We start from the raw sequence: 19,963 nt of genomic DNA, 5'->3' as shown, positions 1-19,963 counted from the left end.
CTGTCATTCAGTCTGGATCTTGTGCAGTGACTTCTAGGTAAGCTTTACACTTTCCCAGGTTAGTCTTGCACGAAGTTCTCTAAGTTTATTCTGGGCCCTGTTGAGGTTATTGCTTTGATCGCATCCCCCTAAGCCTCCTGCAGAGTTGGGAACCGAACCCAGGGCCCCATGTGTGCTAGGCAAGTCTCTCCAAACCATCAGTTGTGTTCTCTAATGGAAACATTTCTACCCCACTGAGGTACATAATCAATCCTTGTTTCTGATTGCATGGTTTTGTTTGTTGTTTGAGACAGGCCCCTCCCTCAGGGATGGTCTGCAACTTACGTTTATACAGCCCGGGCTGGCTTTGAAATGATGGTAGTCTTCTTGCCTCTGCCTTCTGAGTGCTGGGTTCACACATTGAATTCTCTTTTTTGAAATATATGTGTGTATCAGTGTGCATGCTAGGAGCAACATGTGTGTCTAGAGGTCAGAGGTTGATACTGGCTGTTCTTTCATTGCTATATATTTTACTTGATTTTGAGACAGGGTCTCTTACTAACCCTGGAGCTCATAAATTCAACTAGGATGACTGGCCAGCAAGCTTCAGCTCCTCCGTGGTGCTGGTTACAGAAGCACATCGCCATGACTGGCTGTCCAAGTCGTTTAGGAAGAGGGAGCCTCAATTGAGAAGATTCCTCCTCAAGACTGGTCTGGAGGCAGGCCTGTGGGGCGTTTGTAAATGGATGATTGTTGGGGAGGGCCCTGCTCATTGTGGGCATTGCCACACCTGGGGCAGTTGGTCCTGGAGTGTACAAGGAAGTAAGCTAGGCCATTCCCCCATGGTTTCTGCTTCTTCAGTTTCTGCCTCCAGTTTTCTGCCTTGACTTCCCTCAGTGATACCTCATGAGTAATGGCTGTACATCATGTTGTAAGCCAAAATAAACCATTTTCTCTCCAAGTTGTGTGTATTCTTGGTGTTTGATCATAACAATAGACCCTGTCTGTTTACATAGTTTCTGGGAATCATAGACAAGATGTTTGTGCAGCAAACCCTTTACCAGATCTAATATTTTAGAGCTTTATGTGGTAGTCATGAGTGGCTGTTGGGCTTTATTCGCTTTCTTTGTGTCTTTTTACAATCTTAACAGTGCTATATGAACTGCAAACTCTTCTATCCTCCTTGGTTGCTCTCTTTTGACCTTCTCCGACATTCCAATCCCTGCAGGTCAGTTCCTTCTTTGCTACAGGAGACCACTAGAGCTGTTCCCAGCAGCTGAGGTTGTGACTTAGCGTAGTCAGGGAGTGGAAGTGTGTGTGCCTCCTTGGCCCGATGTTGGTCCCAGGGCATCCGCTCAGCCTCATGTTTGTTTCCTTTCTTCCCTCTTAACAGCCAGGTCCTATGCACCCTGTCTGTGGCCTTCACTAGGGGTCTAAGAGGTCTGTATTGTACAGAGTAGCTGTCCTTCCCGATACACACAGAAGATAAGGGATCTATAACATTGGTTGGGTACAGTGGGAACTGTAGAAGGGAGTACCACATGTGTGGGGTTCTGATGGTTGTTGGAGACCAGCCAATGAGCATGTAGGATGGCACAGAGCAGGTTGGATGTGTGTGAGGTGGCACATGGTGGCACTTGAGTGTGACAGTAGGTGTCAGTGTGTGCTGGCTGTCAGGATGATGGGAAAGCCCATAGCTGTCTTCTCCCTATCATTGTTTGTTAAGTGAGGTTGCCAGAGAGTCAAGTTTGGAGAGTTGAAGTTTGGGTGCACATCATTTCAAATGCATTATACTCAAGCCTGGCCTGTTTTCTTGTCAGTGGCAGGGACAGAGCACCAGTTTAATACATTTCATTTTTGCCACAAGCAGAACACAAATACAGGCTTGGAACTTCTTCAGCCTGCTCTCAGATTGCCTCTCCCTACTTCTAGCCTTCTTGGGTAGAGGCTACTTTTAAAAAGAGTCAGCATGCAGGGCTGGAGAGATGGTTCAGTAGTTAAGAATGCTGATTGCTCTTCCAGAGGTCCTGAGTTCAATTCCCAGCAACCACATGGTAGCTCACAACCATCTGTAATGGATCTGATGCCCTCTCCTGGTGTGTCTGAAAACAGCTACAGTGTGCTCACATACATACAGTAAATAAATCTTTAAAATAAAGTCAACGTGCAGAAGGACAGATACACCCTTCACCTATAAGACCTTTGTCTCCAGTGCTGGAGACAGGCAAGTGTCCATCAGTGAGCTTTCCTGCCCTGTGTACTTCTTTATCTGGAGGCTGTAGCTGAGATGATCTGAGACATCAGATGGCAAAAGTTACTGAGCCCAGGGACCTCAGGGGCTGTCACTCACTGGTCACTACATGTGAAACCCTGTGACTGGCCTTAAGTGCCAGTCAGACTGTGTCAGATGTGTTCTTCAAGTTGTAGGTAAGACGTATCAAGACACGGTAAATCCTAAATGGTACAACAGTTTCTAGAATGGAGAAGAATGGTAGTTGGGGCTGGGGCAGGTTCTCTCTGCCTGCATGGAGAGGAGTTCAGATATTGTCAGAGCTGTATGTGAGTGTCCCTGTCCTGTTCCTAAGCCCAGCAGAGACGGCAGCAGAGACCCTGGCTGCCCTTTGGGGCTTTTGTTTTCATTCCATTCACACACTCCTTGCTTTAGTCAGAATGCAAGTAAGTACCTCAAACACATACCAGAAGTTAGGGTTACTGAGAGAGTCTGAGCAAAGGGGGATAGGGAGTAAGAAATGCCTCACCTCTGTTCCCTGGCTCCTGCCAAAAGGGCAGTCGGAGTGACGACTGGGTGCGTTCTGACTTCAGAGGACAGAACAAGTGCTTAGATCCTGTAGCAGTAACTACTGACAGTGTGTGACACTGAGCAGTGTGTGGCCCATTGTGCTGGTGTAGCCACCCCTGGACACTTGAGACAGATGGTCCCTCATTCTGCCAAGGCACTGAGGGTCTAGGAGCTCACTCAGTGGAAGAGAGGCTGAGTTGGAAGGCAGCTGTGTAGAGGGAGTGCAAGCCACAGGTTTCCTTGCTGGAATGTGTATCTGAACTCTGGAGATGAGATGCACTGAGGGAGGGCAGCCCAAGGCTGTACAGGAGGCACAGAGCAATTGGGAAGAAGAGTGCATGTTCTTGTTTTGTTTTGGGACAGGGCCTTCCTGTGTAGCCCTTAGCTCTCCGTGTAGATCAGGCTGTCTGTGAACCTGGAGTGTGTGTCATCATGCCTGCCTGGTCCTCTGCTTTCAGTGCTAGCCAGTCACACTGCGGTGCACACCTTAATGTTAGCACTTGGGACATAGAGGCAGACACATTTCTGTGAATTTGAGGCCAGCCTGGTCTACATGTAGTGACTTCCAAGCCAGCTAGGGCTACATGGGGAGACAAGTCTCAAGTAAGTAAGTAAATAAGTAACTGATGGTCTTCCCGTGGTCTCAGAGAGACATAAACTGTACAGACATAGACTTCTGACAGTCAGAGCCCTGTCGGGGGACTTAGATGTCACCTTACTATGTCTTAAATGAGACTCAGTGTGCACCTAGGACGACCTGTTGGTTGTGTGTGGGGACAGTTGCTAGTGTTGTACACCAGGCAGGTCTTTCTGCTGTAAAGAGTAGAGCTTCAGTCACTGTGTGTAAGATGAGCCTGTGCCTGCTTCTTCTGTGTGCAGTCTGCACATAACTTGTAATAGAAGCAGATGTTAGAAATTAAATGCAGTTTCTGCTAGCATGGTAGGTAAACTTGCCATCTCAGTTTAACTTGCTGTGCTTGCTTGTTAGTAACGCAGTACAACCTTGCCGTTTGGCTTTGCCGTTTGACCTTGGTTACTTCTGTGGTACTCTTTAGCCAGCTTTTAAAGTAGACAAGATTATCCACTAGCTTAGTGAAGTGGGTAATCTTATATGTACACACACATACATGCAGATGTGTGTGCACTGTAGGTAAATGTTGGTGTCTTCAGTTGCTTTCCCCTTTAGTTTGTTAGGACAGGGTCATGTTGACCCTGAAGCTTGCGGGTCTGGCTAGGCTGCTGGCCAGTGAGCCTCAGGATCCCATTGTCTCCCTCTTCCTAGGGCTGGGTTACAGGGCCGACTGCTGTACCTGGCTTTTTACACAGGTATGAGGGATCTAACTCAGACCTCTGTACTTGCATGGCAAGAACTTTATTGTCTGAGCTATCTTCTAGTCCCTTTAAGTAAAATTTTTAAGTAAAAAAATTTATTTTTGAAAAATTGTTACTAGCTGGGCTTTGGTGGCTCCTAGCTTTAATCCCAGCACTCAGAAGGTAGAGGCAGGCAGATTGATGTGGGTTCAAGGCCAGCCGGGTCTACAGAGTGAGTTCCAGGACAATCAAGGTCACAGAGAGAAACCCTTTCTTGAAATACAAAAACAAACAAACAAAAATTGTTACTATGTGTAGTGTGGGTTTTTAGCTACTCTGCTCTGTGCTCTCTGTGGGCTGCACTTGCAGCGGTCCATCCAGGGAATCTTTGCATCTTGAATGAAAGATGCACACACATGAACGTATGATTAATATGCTGTCTAGTAGTGGTTGGGCACTTCTAGTCCTCCACCTGCTACCCTAGACCCAGTCGGGGAAGTCTCACATAGCTGGTTGGCTTTATTAATCCTGAGCTCCTGCGTCCATCCATATCCCCCTGCTTCATGATTGCTCCTTCTCCTTCCCACTGCGTCCTAGTTCCAGCAGCTCTTAAAGGTCCCACCCTGTCTCCCTTTACCCAGCCATTGGCCACAGGCATCTTTATTCATCAATCAAAAACCAATTGGGGACAAGGACCTTTAGCGTTTGGACATGCAGATTCCCAATTGAATCAAAGCATTAGAACCAATCTCCAACAACTTTGAGCTGGGTGTGGTGACATATGCTTGTATGCCTGCATACCTGTGCTCCTAAGTACTGTGGAGGTTGAGGCAGGAGGATCACAAGTTTGGAATCAACTTAGTTTACGTCATGAGACTATTTTTTTAAAAAGTTGCTGTAAACATCACTGGAAACTTTGGTCCTGAGTGGATATGTGATGTGAGAACATATGAGAACAGCACGAACATTCAGTGTTCTGGGGCCGCGCTTGTCACTCCCTGAGATTTAGGAACTTGCTGGATTCGAGGTGCATTGTGCCTCCTCAGGGCCCAGCCGTTCTCTGTTGTGGTCTGGAGGGCATTTGTGTGTGGACTGCAGCAGGTATCACGGAGAGGCTGCCTGAGCTTTCGGAAAGCAGAAGTCTTGGTGCTGTCATATTCTGACAGAATGTCACTGTCTTTGTTAGCCATGGTGGCTTTGGCCACTTGGTTTCTTGTAGCCTTTGCATTGCTTGGTTGACTTTCTTGCTTGCAGCCTGGCCTAGGGCTGAGTTTGAAACAACCTCTTTGAATGCAGAAACAATTCTGCCTTTTTAGCTTACTTTCTGAGAAGAGGCATGGTTAAAGGAAAGTGAGTGAGAGTGGATGCCACTGGGCTTGAGGTGGAGAACTGTCATCACTGCCACAAGGAACATCTGTGTCTAACACGTTAACTGATCTTACTTAGCATGGACCCTGATGTGAGCAGGTGTGGCTTTCCGCCTTAGAGTGGCCTGGTCCCACTGGGAAGGCTCTGTGTTGGCCATCCTAATGTCATACACAGAAGGCTAGCAGTCACTTGACAGCCATTGTATTGCATATTGGTGCCTTTTCATGCTTTTCTGCCCTTATAGTGCGGGGACTTTGGTTTGCTCATGTGTGGCAGTCTCTCCACTTGCTGTACTGCCTGCCAGAGTCCTTACCTCTGCTTGGCTAGGTCCAGACATTTAATGTTGGTTGCCTTTGCTCTGCCTATTCTCCATGGCTCTGCTTTCGTCCAGGACCCTGACTGGCTCTGGTTCTTCCCTCTAGGTCATCTCTTCTTGCTACCTCTTCCCCCAACAGATCTGCTAGGTGTTAGGAAGAGAGCAGAGGTAGGAAAGGGGAGGCAGAGCATGGAAGGGGGTGGGGATTGGAAGGGAGCCTGCATAAGTGTACCTGAGGTACAGGGCTTCTGAGATAACTGACTTCTTAGGGAGCCTGGGTCAATCATGGGGTCACCAGTCAGACTTCTGCTCTGTTGCTCCCCACGCTCAAATGCACTCATTTCACCCAGGTTTATGTCTACACAGCAAAACAGTGCTAGCTTCTAAGTCTTCATTTTTCAAAGTTTCCAACTTAAAGGAGAGGGGCTAGTACAGTTTCTTTTCTTGGGTCCAGCAGCTCCTGACAGTTACAGCAGGCCACTGTTGCTCTGTAGCCATGGGCTCAGTGTGTGTGGGGAATAAGCCCGTGCCTTTGGTTGGATGCTGTTGAGATTTAGGTGACTCAACACCACAGTCTTGACTGTGCAGCTGTCTGTAGGGAAGATGGCACTTAGAACTGGGTGGGTATTGATGGAAGGATGTTGGTGTGGTTGGTTTGTAGTGTGAACCTGTACTACTGACAAGTACACTTCTGTTTGTGAAAACACAAACTAAGGTACAAAAGTCATCTTACCAAAGTCTGTCAGCTGTTTAGAATTGAAGAGAATTTAGGGGCTAATGCTTTGAAGGGTACATTTGACTTTAGGGAGCTCTAGTGTGGAGACGGGACCACAGTACTGTATTTGCCCTTCCAAGTGGTACACCTAGCTTCTCCTGCAGAGCAGCTTCCTGTCTGGGGCTGTAGGCTTCTACCTCAGATCTGAGAGAGCCTCAGTTTTAATCATGGAGTATGCTAGAGGTGAGCTGCCTGCCAACCACTGGCCAGTTCTGTGACTTAGGAGATGCAGAAGGACACAGTACCTGGGCACTTCCCCAAAGGCCACTCCCAACCAGGAATGCACACATGTATCACCCTGCTCCCTGCCCCTTTTTCTTTAACAACCTTGTTTCTTTTTTGAACCGACCTCATGAAGCTGAGGCTGGCCTCTAATTTATGAGGTATCTGCAGATGACTTAAAGTCTTCCTGCCCTCCTCAATGCTGAGGGATGAAACCAGGGTATTTTAGATGCTAGGTACACCCTTATCTGCAGCCCAGCTTAGACCTCTTCTGAGGTCCATTTCGTGTCTAATACTTGCAGATAGAGTTCATAATAAACACTCAATTGAACAATATGCAATTTAGATGTTTGTAAACATGGTATTAATGGGTTGTTGGGGGGGGTCAACCAATGCATGAAACAATTTATCATCAACTATATTTATCCTGCTGTGGGAAGAGCAGTTAGAATTTGTGGTGGGAGGAGGAGAAAATGCAGATAAGTCGAAGTGGCTAATTGTAGGGAGCAGAGGTTTCTGTGAGTTCCAACCCTTGCCCTCAGGGAGCCGACTTGGAGAGCAGGCATAGCTAGTGATTGTGAGGGACCGTCTGCAGAGACTACTAAGAGGTTCTGGCAGCCTGAGAGAGTGCAGAAAATACTCCTGATGCTTGGAGGTTGCCTTGGAGAAAGGAGGCAGAGGGCCATCTCTGCTCTTAGCAGCTGGAGCTGAGGCCTGCCACAGGAGGGAGGCATCGGAGACCTGCTTCTGACAGGTGACAGGCACTTACAGCTCAGGCAGGTGCAGAAGCTGAAGTGGAAGCTGACTGGTTGTGTGACAGTGGAGTATGGAGAGGAGGGACAAGGAAGCCTGGAGCAGTTGAGGTTGGGCAGGCGCAGCTCTGCAGTGGTCAGCTGGGATGAAATGTGTGGTTTCAGTGGAGAGCAAAGGCTGGGGACAGTTGTTGGGAGAGAGCAGAGTAGATTTGGCATCAGGACCTAGATTTGGGGTTCGGGACGAGTCACCAGGAAAGAGTCTGCAGAGAAGAGCTGCTGCTAGAGGGTCATAGGTCCCAAGTGGCAGGGAGAGTTTTGAAAGCTGAGGCAGTGATAGTGAAGGCCTGTTCAGGTGCAGTATTGCCTTGTGGGATTCTGTGACATACCTGTGAAGCACAAAGCTGGATTCCTCTTGACATCATGTCCGTTCCAGATTTGCACGTGGGACATTGCAGTCTACACTGGCTACTTGACTCTTTTACCCTGAGATGTGAAAGGACTGTGGAGTGTTGTTACTTGTGTTGATGTGCGTGGCTCTTCCTTGTGGTGTTGTTTCGCTGTTGTGCACACACACTGCTGAGTTAAACTCCACAGGCTGAGTGAGGGTCTTTTTGTGGAGTGGGCTTGATGGGCAGTCCTGAGTACGCAGACTGCTCTACAACCAACTATCAGTTCTCAGGTGATCGCAGAGCCCAAGTCTAGGGAGAGTGCAAGCTGGAAAGACAAAGAGGTCTGGTTGGACTCTTCTAGTACCTACTGTGTGGGCTCCTTGGGTCGGCAGATGCCTGCCGTGATCTCCACTTTCTGGGCTCTTGATGCCATCCTTCTGAAGAGGGAAGAGGCACATGTAGGAGACAGCCATTTTTCTGGCCCTCTCAAGTGGACTCTGCCTGGCTTACTAGGTGTGTTCTCCTGGGGCATTTCTGGGGCCTCTGTCATTAGAGGACTCCAGTGTCATTTGGCACTTTGACTTGGAGCCTCACGCTCAGGTTCTGGGCATCCTCCATGACTTTTTACCAGCTGAGCTGTACTGTGAGAGGTGTCATTAAGAAGGAGCCTGGAAGGCATAGTGCACTACTGTGTCAGCTTTCAGTTTCCATGTGTGAGGGCAGCCTGAGCTAACAGTCCTAGCCTGGTTTTGTTTGTTATGGTGATGGGATATGCTTCCTTATCTTTAGAGCTTACTTGGTTCTTGTTTGTGTGCTTGTGTGCATGTGCATGTGTGTGTGCATGCATGTGTGTGTTTGTGTAGGGCTTTATGGAGGGCAGTTGACATACAGGAATCTATGGTCTCAGTTTGCTGGTGCAGTTTTGTCTGTGGCTCATTTTATCTCTGAATACTTTCCCATTCTGCAGATCCTTGCATGTTGTCTCTGTATTGGTATACTTGGTTATTCCTAGTGTTAGGCTGTCATAAATAAGACTGCTTCAGTTAGTTCAGATCCAGGTCCAGATCCTGGAGTAGAGGGCTACACCCCATCATGGGGCAGGCCTAAGATGGCAGGACAGTGTCAGGGGCTCCAGTGTGCTGCTGGGGGTTCTCTGCCCATATCACCAGTTAGGTTTGGTCTTTTTTCAGCTGGGGTGTGGTTAGCTGCACATGGTGGATTTAATTTGCATTTTCCTTGCTGGTCTGCGACACTGAGGTAATTCATTGGTATGGGCTGTGTGTCTTTCATGCAGGGAGGTACCTGTTCAGATATCTTGCCTACTTTTTTTTTTTTTTTTTGGTTCTTTTTTCCGGAGCTGGGGACCGAACCCAGGGCCTTGCGCTTCCTAGGTAAGCGCTCTACCACTGAGCTAAATCCCCAGCCCCTCTTGCCTACTTTTAATTTTCTTACTGAGATATGAGAGGTCAGTGAGTGTGCATGTTCTATGCGCCTGCCTTCTCTGTTTGCTCTGGGTTGGGGACCGGCACTTCCTTTCTGCTTCTGGAGAAGAGCTATACCTGGAGTTTGGGGTATGTGAATTGTCCACTTTTTCCTTTGTGGACTATGCTTCTGGAATGATTTCTAGAATAATGGTGTTGTGTTCTCTCTCCTGAGCTGGTCTTATGTGCAGAGGGTAGATCCAGGCCTTCTGCATTACCTGTCTCCTGAGCTGTCTTACGTGCAGAGGTAGATCTTCTGCGGTACCTGTCTCCTGAGCTGTCTTACGTGCAGAGGTAGATCTTCTGCATTACCTGTCTCCTGAGCTGTCTTACGTGCAGAGGTAGATCTTCTGCGGTACCTGTGTCCTGAGCTGCCTTACGTGCAGAGGTAGATCTTCTGCGGTACCGTCTTGGGACCTTGCTCAGTCACACTCTGGGCTGTGCTGAGGCATGGCGTGCTCTGGAGATTCTGAGGTTCCTAGATCTACCTTGGGTACATATACATTTCAAGTCCTAGTGTCATTGTATTTCTTCAGAACATACATGTTTGAGGCAGGGCATCTGAAATGCTTTCCTTCCTGTTGCAGTGGTGTGGCAGGCAGCAAGTAGCAGGCCCGTAGGATCTCGTGTATGCTATAGAGCCTCCAGTTGTGCCAGCTTAATGTGAGTTCTGGGCTTCCTTCCCTGAAGAGGTCAGTGCTGTTGGACCTGGCAGTCTAGGGGTAGGCATCATCTCAGCTCCTTACTGGTATGGCACAGCTCTGTTTCCAGGGCCAGGGGACACCATCCAGGACACACTATCTTTCATGACTGCTTTCTTTTTCTCTTGTTACTTGGAGCTTCTGGGACAATCTCCTCAACTTTATCATACCCTCTTGACCTATTCTCTTCCCTTCTGCCATGTCTTCTGCATGGTGCGGGTGCCTGCCCTGTGGGGTCCATCCTGTAGGCTTTGGGTGTTTGGGCAACATTGAAGGGCCTTCTGATTAATTCTTAGTATTCCTAGGCAGGCATTTTCTAAAGAGGGATGGCACGCATGCATTTGTCTGTGTAGATCTGTCCCAGGTATCTAGGATCTTTTGATTGTTACTTGCCTGGTGAACAGCTGGAGGAACTGGGTAATGTTAGCTTTTAGTCAGAGGTCAGGGATGCAAGCAAGGCAGGGCCTGTGAGCCACCATGGGCTGGCTAAGCTTGCCTATCAGGCTCCACTGTACCTACTTACTACACTGGGTATATTTATACCAGGCAGTCAAAGGAGCTTCAGAGCTTGAGGGTGGAATGGTATTGAGGTCCCCTTAGACCCCTTATCTGCTAAGAAAATAGAGTCCCTTTAGTCTGTTTTGTATCAGTAGGTAAGAGGTGCCCTTGAGGAATTCTGAAGGATGTGCCTGGACCACATTCTGCAGTAACAGTGGGTATGTGTGGCAGTTGGCACATGGGTAGTCAGACAAACCTCTCAGGACATGTTGTCTGTCCCTTGTTAGGTCCACAGAGAAACACCGGCCTACAGTGTGCTGATGCAGATTATGCAGGGTAGTTCTAGAGGGCATTCATTTCCTTCATGCCAACAATAGGGCGTTCTGAATTAAGAACTAATTAGTGAGACGGTCAAAGAAGCCCTGCCACGGTTTCTGGTCTACTCAGAGCTTGACAACATTAAGACTCTGGCTGTGGGAGTGCTCTGGCTTAGTCCTGGCAGAAGGAAGCCGGGGGTTTCCCTTGGTGTGGAGCTGTCTCGGGCATCCCCTTCCCTCAGGTGTTACTTTGTAGCTGTGTCTTGCTGGGCTGGGTTGTTGCTGCAGGTATTTGTAGTTCTATCGTGGAAGTTAAATACTGTTACTGTTGCTTTTAGGACTTAGGGTACAATTAGTTGTTAGTTTTAAAGCCAAAATTAGTTAAATTTGACTGGTAGAATTTGCTTTCCCAGAGTTTCAAGAACTTTGAAGGTTGAGAGACTATAGACTCTTGTATACCTGTTCCTGTGAACATGTGTGTTCTGTCGTGGGTACATCCTGGTCACCTAGGGGAAAGCACAGCCCTTTTGTCTGACAGGAATGGTATTCCCATGAACAGAGAGGGCCACAGTGTTTGGTTTGGGTTGAACATTCTGGGTGCATCAGGCTGGGGAAACTGGGCTGCACTCAGAGTTGTGACCACAGCTCTGTAAGCAGACCTCTGCGTGGAAGCGGAGAGTTATGGAGAAGGTGCAGAGCAGCTCCCCAGGACACAGGCTCACGGTGTTGGAAGCCTGCGGTGAGTGGGTACCTGCCACGTCGTGAGTGTAGACAAGGCAGAGGCAGCGTTTCTCATGCGCTCCCACATCTGAAGAGGCTGGAGGGCACACATCTGGGCTGAAGCTATGGCCACTGAGCTTGGCTTTGCCACGTGTGTTCCTTGTGAGAGGAGATGCGATGTGGTCTTAGTGTATTTGGACAACTGTCCACCATCCTGTGCTCTCTCCCCCCACAGGAGCCAGCTGCTCTGCAGCTGCTCACGTACATACGTCTCCTGTAGTAAGTAGTTCCCTGTCAGGGTCTTCCTGCGCTGGAGTAGGGGGCACTTCCTGATGCTAAGTCTCATTTGTCCCCAGGAATGGTCCTCGTGCGGAGTGAGAATGGGCAGTTGTTAATGATCCCTCAGCAGGCCCTGGCCCAGATGCAGGCCCATGCCCAGGCCCAGCCTCAGAGTACCATGGCACCCCGTCCTGCAACCCCCACAGGTGCTGCACCTGTCCAGATCTCCACCGTGCAGGTGAGTGCGTGCATGGTGAACAGGCTGGTGTGCAGTGCCACTGGCTCAGCCCAGCTCACCTACTCCCCACTGCTGCGCGAGCACTGGGGATGTTGCAAGAGTGAAGGTGTGTCTGTGTGAGTGGACACTGAGGCATGCATGTGTTTTCAAACCCAACCAGCAGGTAGGGTCTAGGATGGCTGTGGTCTCCCATTCTCCTGGCAGAGACCATCTGCTTTTGAAAGCCAGCTCTTGTGGCCAGTGCTCAGGCTTGTTGACTACTGAGTGTGGCTAGGATAGACACTTGGGGTCAGCTGCTTTGGCTGAACCCTGGCTTTTCCTCTTGCCACCAGTAGATTTAGCTTTCTGGGTTCCTCTGTCAAGCGCATATCTGGTCGTGCACAGGTGGTCATGAGGACTGAACTAGGAGTGCCAAGAGTAAGAAGAAGGCAGAGAGCAAAGGCGTACAGGTGTGCCCTCACTCCCAAGCCTTGAGGTTGTTGGTCTTGATGCCAGGAGTAATCCTGATACTCCCTCTGGAGTTGTGCTCTGTCCTGTAGCTGGGGTGTCTGTGCTGGAGGAGGGCAGAGCTCCCCATAGGCAACAGCAGAGAGGACCGCTGCTGTGTTTCCTGAGGAGGAAGCATATGGACTGCTATGGAAGGTCCTCTGTGGTGGGTGGTGCCTCTCATCTGACCTTGGTGTCTGTACTCACACTACGCTGTGTCACCTCAGGAGTCTAGGTATCTCCATGCTACTCCACCCTCTGTCTAGGACTCAGGCATTTCCACTTTCAGTTCAGGCCAGTGTCCCTAAGAGCACTGCCACAGCTGGGTTTCCAGATGTCTGCTTTAAAAGATGGCATTTTGTAGACTTCACTAAAAGAGACTGCCTTTAGGATTTTCTATAAAAAGTTTCTCATCATAAATTTTATTTTGGGCTTTGAATGATTTCATTGTGGGTTAGTAGTAAGCAGTGGATTACTTGAGTGCAGTAGTGTATTTTTAAGAGTTTGTTGTGTGCACAGGTGCCTGTGTTACTTACTGTAGCTCACTTTAGATGATTTCTAACTTATTTTCCAGGCTCCAGGAACACCTATTATTGCACGGCAGGTGACCCCAACTACCATAATTAAGCAAGTGTCTCAGGCCCAGACGACGGTACAGCCCACTACAACCCTACAGCGCTCTCCCGGGGTACAGGTAAGAGGACTGAAGCCCAGTGCATCAGTAGGGCTGCATGGCTGGCAATGCATGCTTTTGCTTTAATGCGAAGACTAGGCTTTAGGGCACCAGGTTGAATTTGAGGATTCAGGTTGTCAATGAAGAAAGTGATTTTTCAGTGAATGCAGGCTACATCCTTTATTTAGCATTAGCAGCACTCAAAGCTCTTTATAAAAGGTAATTAGGAGTGTCATCTCATTAACGTTTGACTCAGGGCATCTTTGAGGAGAGAGTCTGTGCTGAGGAGTTTGTGTCTGTGCTGTGGCCCCATTACATGCTCATGGACAGTGCTACTGGTATGTGTGCAAGGTGCCCTCTCAACTTTCTGTGGCAAATTTGTAGACGAGCTGGGGAGGGGAACGTGAAGGAGGGTGTTCTCCCACGTCTTGCTTTCCTAATATCAATGTTCTAGGTAGCAGTAGTGAGAGTGTCCTGATCCACCCCTGCAGCTTCTAGCATATGAAGCCACGGGGAGCTTTCACGCCAGGGACTCCTGTGGGGTGAAGCAGATATTAAGAGTGGTGGAAGGGGCCGGTCAGGCAGGACATAGCATGTTTGGAGAGTTGCACTTGGCTATGCAGACATTCCCAGACGGGAAGACACATCTGGTCAGGGAAACACTTGCAGGGAGGATATCATTGGCTGGGGAGGCAAACGTGGTTAGGGAAACTCTCTCTGGGCGCTCATTTGGGAGCAGGTGGGTAATCAAGAGCCTCGAAAGCTCCTGATGTTGAGTTTATGAGCTTGTGGGCAGTCACACAGTGCAAGGCTTTGAGCTGTGCAGTGAAGCTCGGGCCTGGCTGGGTTCTGTGCTCACTAGACACGATCTGAGCTGCAGAGTTCCTGCATATGCATACCTCTGTCCCAGCTGCGTGATGGACTGTAGGGCGGTCCACACATGGGCTTTTCTGTCTAAACTCTTCTGATCTCTTGGAGTTCAGCTCCATTTTCTTTGGTAGTTGGGCAGAGCAAGAACATCTTGGAGAACAGTTCTGTCCCAGGCAGCTGTAAGCCAGGAGAGAGACCGTGTGTTTCAGAAGCTGGTGTCTGCGAGACCTGGGGTTTCCTGAGGGGAACTTGTAGTGCTGCCTGTGTCTGGCTCCAGTGTCTGCTTCTCTGAGGAAGAGGGGGCTCTAGAAGGTAGTGAAGCGCTTGGTAAATTGTGTGTCATACTTAGTGGTGACAGATACTTTGAGGTCGATGGACAGTCTCCAGTCAGGGTGAGTGTGTTCTGGTCGTAGCTGTCAGCTGAAGTGAAGGAAAGGTGTCTAGGAGGGTCCCTGGGTTCTGCTGTCCCTGGCTTGTTGAGTCAGTGCTTAGTTTGTTTTCACACATTATCTTCCCATGATGCTTTGGTTTGGTGGGCAATACATGCTTATCATATGGAGACAGTTATCACCCCTAAATCTGTCACCAGCTTCAGGGTAACCTGGGGGCCAAGAGGCTGGAGGTTGCTTAGCTTCCTGTGCAGCTCACTCATAAGCACCTGTGGCTGCAGCGCCCCAGGCTTTGCTCTGCGGAGCTGAAGACACCTGAAGCTGCTCCAGAGCTCTCCTTGGTGTGGGTGTGGGGAGCAGCATTTAAAAACTGGAGTGAGGAAATGTGGGCAGCTAGACTTGTAAATTGGAGAGGTCCTAACGTACAAACCAGTAAATATTTCATTGTGATTATTCAAGAAGAGAGAAATCTTAGGAAAGAGACTGAGGGCCAGTGGTTTGGAGAATCTGAGCCTGATGACATCTAAGTGCCCATTTGCTTTGCAGATGTTTTTATGTTTGGCCAAGGAGCACCTTCTCCCAGCTGGGTCAGTGCCTGTGCCCCAGCTTTTATGCCTGCCCCTCTGCATGCTGTGGCCTCTTGTCAGGCTTCACTTTTGGAAAGCAGAGCAGGCAGTGCAGGCAGTTGTGGGGAGTGGAGACCCTCGCTTTGTCTTGGTGGCCTGTACGGACCCTGTGGGAGGTGCCGTGTGCTGGAACGTCACAACTGCTTTTTAGCCAGGGCTCCCTGAACAGATTAAAGGGTTCTCGGGAATAGTGTCTGAGATGGGAGCTCAGTGTGTATCCTGTCCTCTGTGCTTATCTCTGACTACCATCAGTCCGTCTGACAGCTTCTGGGCAGGTTCGAGCCCATCGGGTTTAATTGTAGACACAAACACACCTCTGCGCTATCACTGAAGCTCAGGTGTGGGTGGCCAGGGATGCCCTTGCCCACCTCACGGGGCTGCAGCACGTGTGACTTCTGGCACTTGTTGAGCCACTTGCCCCCTACTCTTTGAGAAGCCATTTTACTTCCCTGGGCTTTGCTGCTGTTGAGCTGCATTTACCTGTGTTTTGATCTTCTAGCCTCAGCTGGTTCTGGGTGGCTCCGCACAGCCAGCCTCACTTGGAACAGCCACAGCTGTTCAGACAGGGACACCTCAACGTACAGTCACCGGGGCCAGCACCACCTCCACAGCTGCCACGGTAAGAACTCTTTGGGACCCTAGGGGCAAAGCCTGGCCATTGGTATTAGTGGGGAATGGATCTGGTATCCAAGGGGACTTGAGAATATTTTGGGGCCCACAAACCAACCAAGAGCAGTGACACATTGAAGGGACCCATGTGAGAGCTTGGGCTCTGCCTTCCCCTTATGGGATGATTTGAGGAGCCACTAAGGAATGATGGGAAAGAGCCCTGAGCATCCTGCTTGGGATGGAGGACACTACAGATACTTGTGGAAGCCATATATATGCAGCTGTTGAGTACCTGTGGTCTGGACATCAGCTTCTTTGTCTGTGTGTCTGTCTGTCTTCACTGCTTTTCCCTTTGTGTACCTGGAGCTTTAGAGAAGCTAGGGCCACATTTTGCAACTTCTCTTTTTGTGTTTTTTGCCAAGTCCTTTTAACCATTTCCAGGAGCTGCCTGGGGCTTAGTGGGCGTGTGCACATTTAGTCTCATAGCGGTCCCTGCCCTGACATAAGGACAGTGTCTTGGTAGATACAGCCTACCATCAAGGGCTGGTTGACAGATGCAGGCTTGGTGGCCTTCAGAGTGTCTGACCGCCCTTCTGAAGAGATTGTGGCTTGGGCAAGAGGTAGTGCTTTTTGTGCTTTTGAAGGGGCTTTGTCTGCTGCGTTCACATTGCACTGCAGTGAGACCCTGTGGGATCTCCTGTAACTTAAACCTCTTTCATTTCAATACAGGAAACTATGGAAAATGTGAAAAAGTGCAAAAGTTTTCTATCTACATTAATAAAGCTGGCTTCCTCTGGGAAACAGTCTACAGAGACAGCGGCTAATGTGAAAGACCTAGTACAAAACTTACTGGTAAGAAACCCACATGAAACTGTTTAGAGCATGCTGTGTGCCCATGTTCAGTCTGTGAAAGCCAGTGGAAGGATCTGGAGAGGGATCTGTGCTGTGGCCAGGATGTGTGGATTCTTGGCATGAATGCTCCTGGGGACTTGGCTGACACCCCACTTCCTACTGCACTTAGATGGTCACCTGAGGGGACCTGCCAGCACGAGGAAGGAAGGGTTAGAGGGCTCCTTAGAAGCACCTGCTCGAGAGTCGCAGAACTTACATCCGACAGCCAGTGTTCCTTCATGAGGCAGCCCACCTTCTCCTTCCTTCCCCTTTTAAAACTGAAGGAAACAGGGAGGCTCCTTATACTCCAGTTTGTAGACAGGTGGTCTCTGCATCTGCCCACGGCCCTGCTGCGCTTCCCACCTCTTGAACATGCTATGCTGCTCTCTAAAAGGTGCCTGTGCTACTGCTGTGCAGAACTGAACTTTGCCATTGGTTGGTGCTCCTGTGTCCCTGGCTGTCCCATGGATATTTTATTTTGGCAACTTGCTGGGGTCAGGGTTTGAACTGGGCTCCTTACCTTGTGTTGCAGTTAACTCTGTCCCTCTAACCTAAAGCATCTGCTTCCTTCCTTGCCTTGTGTTGCAGTTAACTCTGTCCCTCTAACCTAAAGCATCTGCTTCCTTCCTTACCTTGTGTTGCAGTTAACTCTGTCCCTCTAACCTAAAGCATCTGCTTCCTTCCTTGCCTTGTGTTGCAGTTAACTCTGTCCCTCTAACCTAAAGCATCTGCTTCCTTCCTTACCTTGTGTTGCAGTTAACTCTGTCCCTCTAACCTAAAGCATCTGCTTCCTTGCTGTTTCTTTTCTGTTTCTTTGATCAGGAAGCATCGAAATTGTAAGAGTGTTGTTTTCTGGTTCCTGGTTGGTGGAGTTTGTTGGTTCCCCCCTGCTCTCCTTGTCCTTACCCTCTCTGAGGGGCTTGCAGGCCAGGCAGGGGTGGCATGCACTGCTCTGCTGCCAGCAAGCCCCATCCCTGTCCAGTGTTGTCTTCCCCACCTCCTGTTTACTCCTTAGCTACATCCAGCTTTCAGCAGGGCCGTGGGGCCTCCTCCTAGCTCATTCTTAGGTGACCTCTTTGTGGCCTTTGATTTCATAGGCTGCCCCCTCTGGCCTTTGCATCAGTCAGACTGGGGTTTCACTGCCTGCAGTGCATGTCATTCCCAGGATCAGAAATACTGCCATCCTGTGTGCCATACCTTGGCCACTTGTGCCCTCCTCAGAGCCCAGTGAGGGTGTGCTCCTCACTCACAGGCCAGCTGCTGACGCTTTGTGCTCTGGTGGTGCTGATGGCCTCCCTTCTCCCCTGCCAGCTTGAAATCCAGCTTTGTGTTACTCTTCGAAGATTGCTATTATAGAGCTGCTCACAGCAGTCCGCCATTGCTCTGTTGCTGCTGCTTTATCTAGGGTTTGCCAGCCTTGGACAGATGCTGTAGCAGTGTGGGGAGCCCCTCTTCATGGCAGCATGGCTAGGCCTCTGCCCCACTTGGGGTGTCTAGTTCTCCCCCATCTTAAGTCTAGTCTAAGACAACTGTGAGCCTTACTTGTAGACTCTTATGCTTCTCCTTTGGTGCTGGGTAGGCCTAACTGTGGTGCTACTCTCCCCTGACAGGTGCCCTGCTCCCCACCTGGGCAGAGCTGCCCTTGCCACTCTGGAACACATTGGTTTCCTAGCAAAATGCCTGGCACTGTAGGTGCCTGGTGGGACCCAAGTGAAGACAAGTGGCTGAGAAGTCCTTGGGAGGGTGTTAAACTGGACCAGTATCTAGCCAGCTAGAGACATGCTCACCAGCTGCTGCTGGGGTCCAAGGGGGCTCGAGACATGTGCACCTAGGGAACTGCGTCTGTTACATTGGGCAATGGCATACTGACACACTTACTGTCAGAAGGGCTGCCAGGCCAGTGTGGTGCTGGGGTTCATGGTGTGCCGTGAGGTTGTGTGGAAGTGTGTCGGCAGCTGCCATGTGGCATCACTGCAATGTCAGTGTGGTTTGTTTTTCAGGATGGGAAAATCGAAGCAGAAGATTTCACTAGCAGGTTATATCGAGAACTGAACTCTTCACCTCAGCCTTACCTTGTGCCTTTCCTGAAGGTGATTGACAGCTTGTGCTGCAGTATTTGTGGTCCAGTCAGGGTGGGCATTAGATTCCACCTGGTGTGGTTGGGACAGCACTGAGTCCCCAGATGCGCCCCAGCTCCAGCACACTCGTTAGGTAGGGCCAGTGCTCCCTGGGGGAAGGGCTTGCTCCCAGCATAAGCCTGGGGACACTGACATGGGTGCCTCTAGGTACTTTGTAGCCAGTTCTCTCTAAGAAAGTCCTGGTCAGTGAGTGTGTTTGGAGTTGAGTGACAGGTGGGGAATTAGTACCCAACACTGTAGATGGAGTGATATTAGCCACAAGGCTTTTCTGAAGGATTATGCTTCTGAATTTTGAAGATACTATAAGCAGTAATGTTCTAGCTGTGCCTGACCCTCCATGTCTGTCTGTCCTCAGAGGAGCTTACCTGCCTTGAGACAGCTGACCCCAGACTCCGCGGCCTTCATCCAGCAGAGCCAGCAGCAGCAGCCGCCTGCCTCGCAGGCCACGACTGCACTGACGGCTGTGGTGCTGAGCAGCTCAGTGCAGCGCACAGCTGGGAAGACAGCTGCCTCGGTGACCAGCGCCCTCCAGCCCCCGGTCATCAGCCTCACGCAGCCCACACAGGTTGGCGTTGGCAAGCAGGCACCGCCCACACCACTGGTATGAAGGCTCGAGCCTGGCATGGTGCTCTTGCCAGCCGCCATGTCATTAACTCGCCAGCCCTGGCTCGGAGCCCATTTCTGGAAAGAGCAGGCAAGGAAGCTCCTGCTGGAAAGACGTGTGGCTGTTCTCTTAAGTAATTAAAGTGTGAGCTGGAGGTTGAGGCCCATGACTTTGTATTGTACTTTTCATAGAATGAAGTGAACTTCTTGGCTCACTTCCTGGCAGGCCCTTAACCTGTGGTTGGGGTTTCCTGTACAGGAACACAGTGTTTGGTGGCCTCTTAGGAGGATAACTCTCTGGACTTTGAGTGATGCCTAAGTGTTCAAACCTTTGGGATTGGGAAGGAGATGGGTCAGTCAGGCCTTTGCCTTCCCAGGATAGAGCTGACTGGTGGCGACGGTGCTCAGGGAAGGAAAGCTGAAGTGCTGGCAAGGGGGGGTCTGGCTTTGTCTGATTGCGTTCTTCCACTGGAGGCGGGATGGCTCTCCACTGTGAGCTGCGTTTAGAGTGTATAGACCCTGCCGTGAA

General features: G+C 49.9%; 1 protein-coding gene across 1 annotated transcript in view; it reads left to right on the top strand.

Moving 5' to 3' along the window:
- Taf4 (TATA-box binding protein associated factor 4) overlaps positions 1-19,963 on the top strand; it is a 65,411-nt gene that overhangs the window by 26,068 nt on the left and 19,380 nt on the right. Inside the window, exons 2-7 of the mRNA NM_001402170.1 lie at positions 11,989-12,149; positions 13,210-13,329; positions 15,693-15,812; positions 16,532-16,654; positions 18,694-18,783; positions 19,187-19,432. Of these exons, the coding sequence (NP_001389099.1) occupies positions 11,989-12,149; positions 13,210-13,329; positions 15,693-15,812; positions 16,532-16,654; positions 18,694-18,783; positions 19,187-19,432 (860 nt within the window). The remainder of the gene's footprint in view (positions 1-11,988; positions 12,150-13,209; positions 13,330-15,692; positions 15,813-16,531; positions 16,655-18,693; positions 18,784-19,186; positions 19,433-19,963) is intronic.

Source organism: Rattus norvegicus, chromosome 3, assembly GCF_036323735.1.
Source record: "Rattus norvegicus strain BN/NHsdMcwi chromosome 3, GRCr8, whole genome shotgun sequence".
Taxonomy (NCBI): domain Eukaryota; kingdom Metazoa; phylum Chordata; class Mammalia; order Rodentia; family Muridae; genus Rattus; species Rattus norvegicus.
This window is presented reverse-complemented; position numbering and strand designations above follow the sequence as displayed.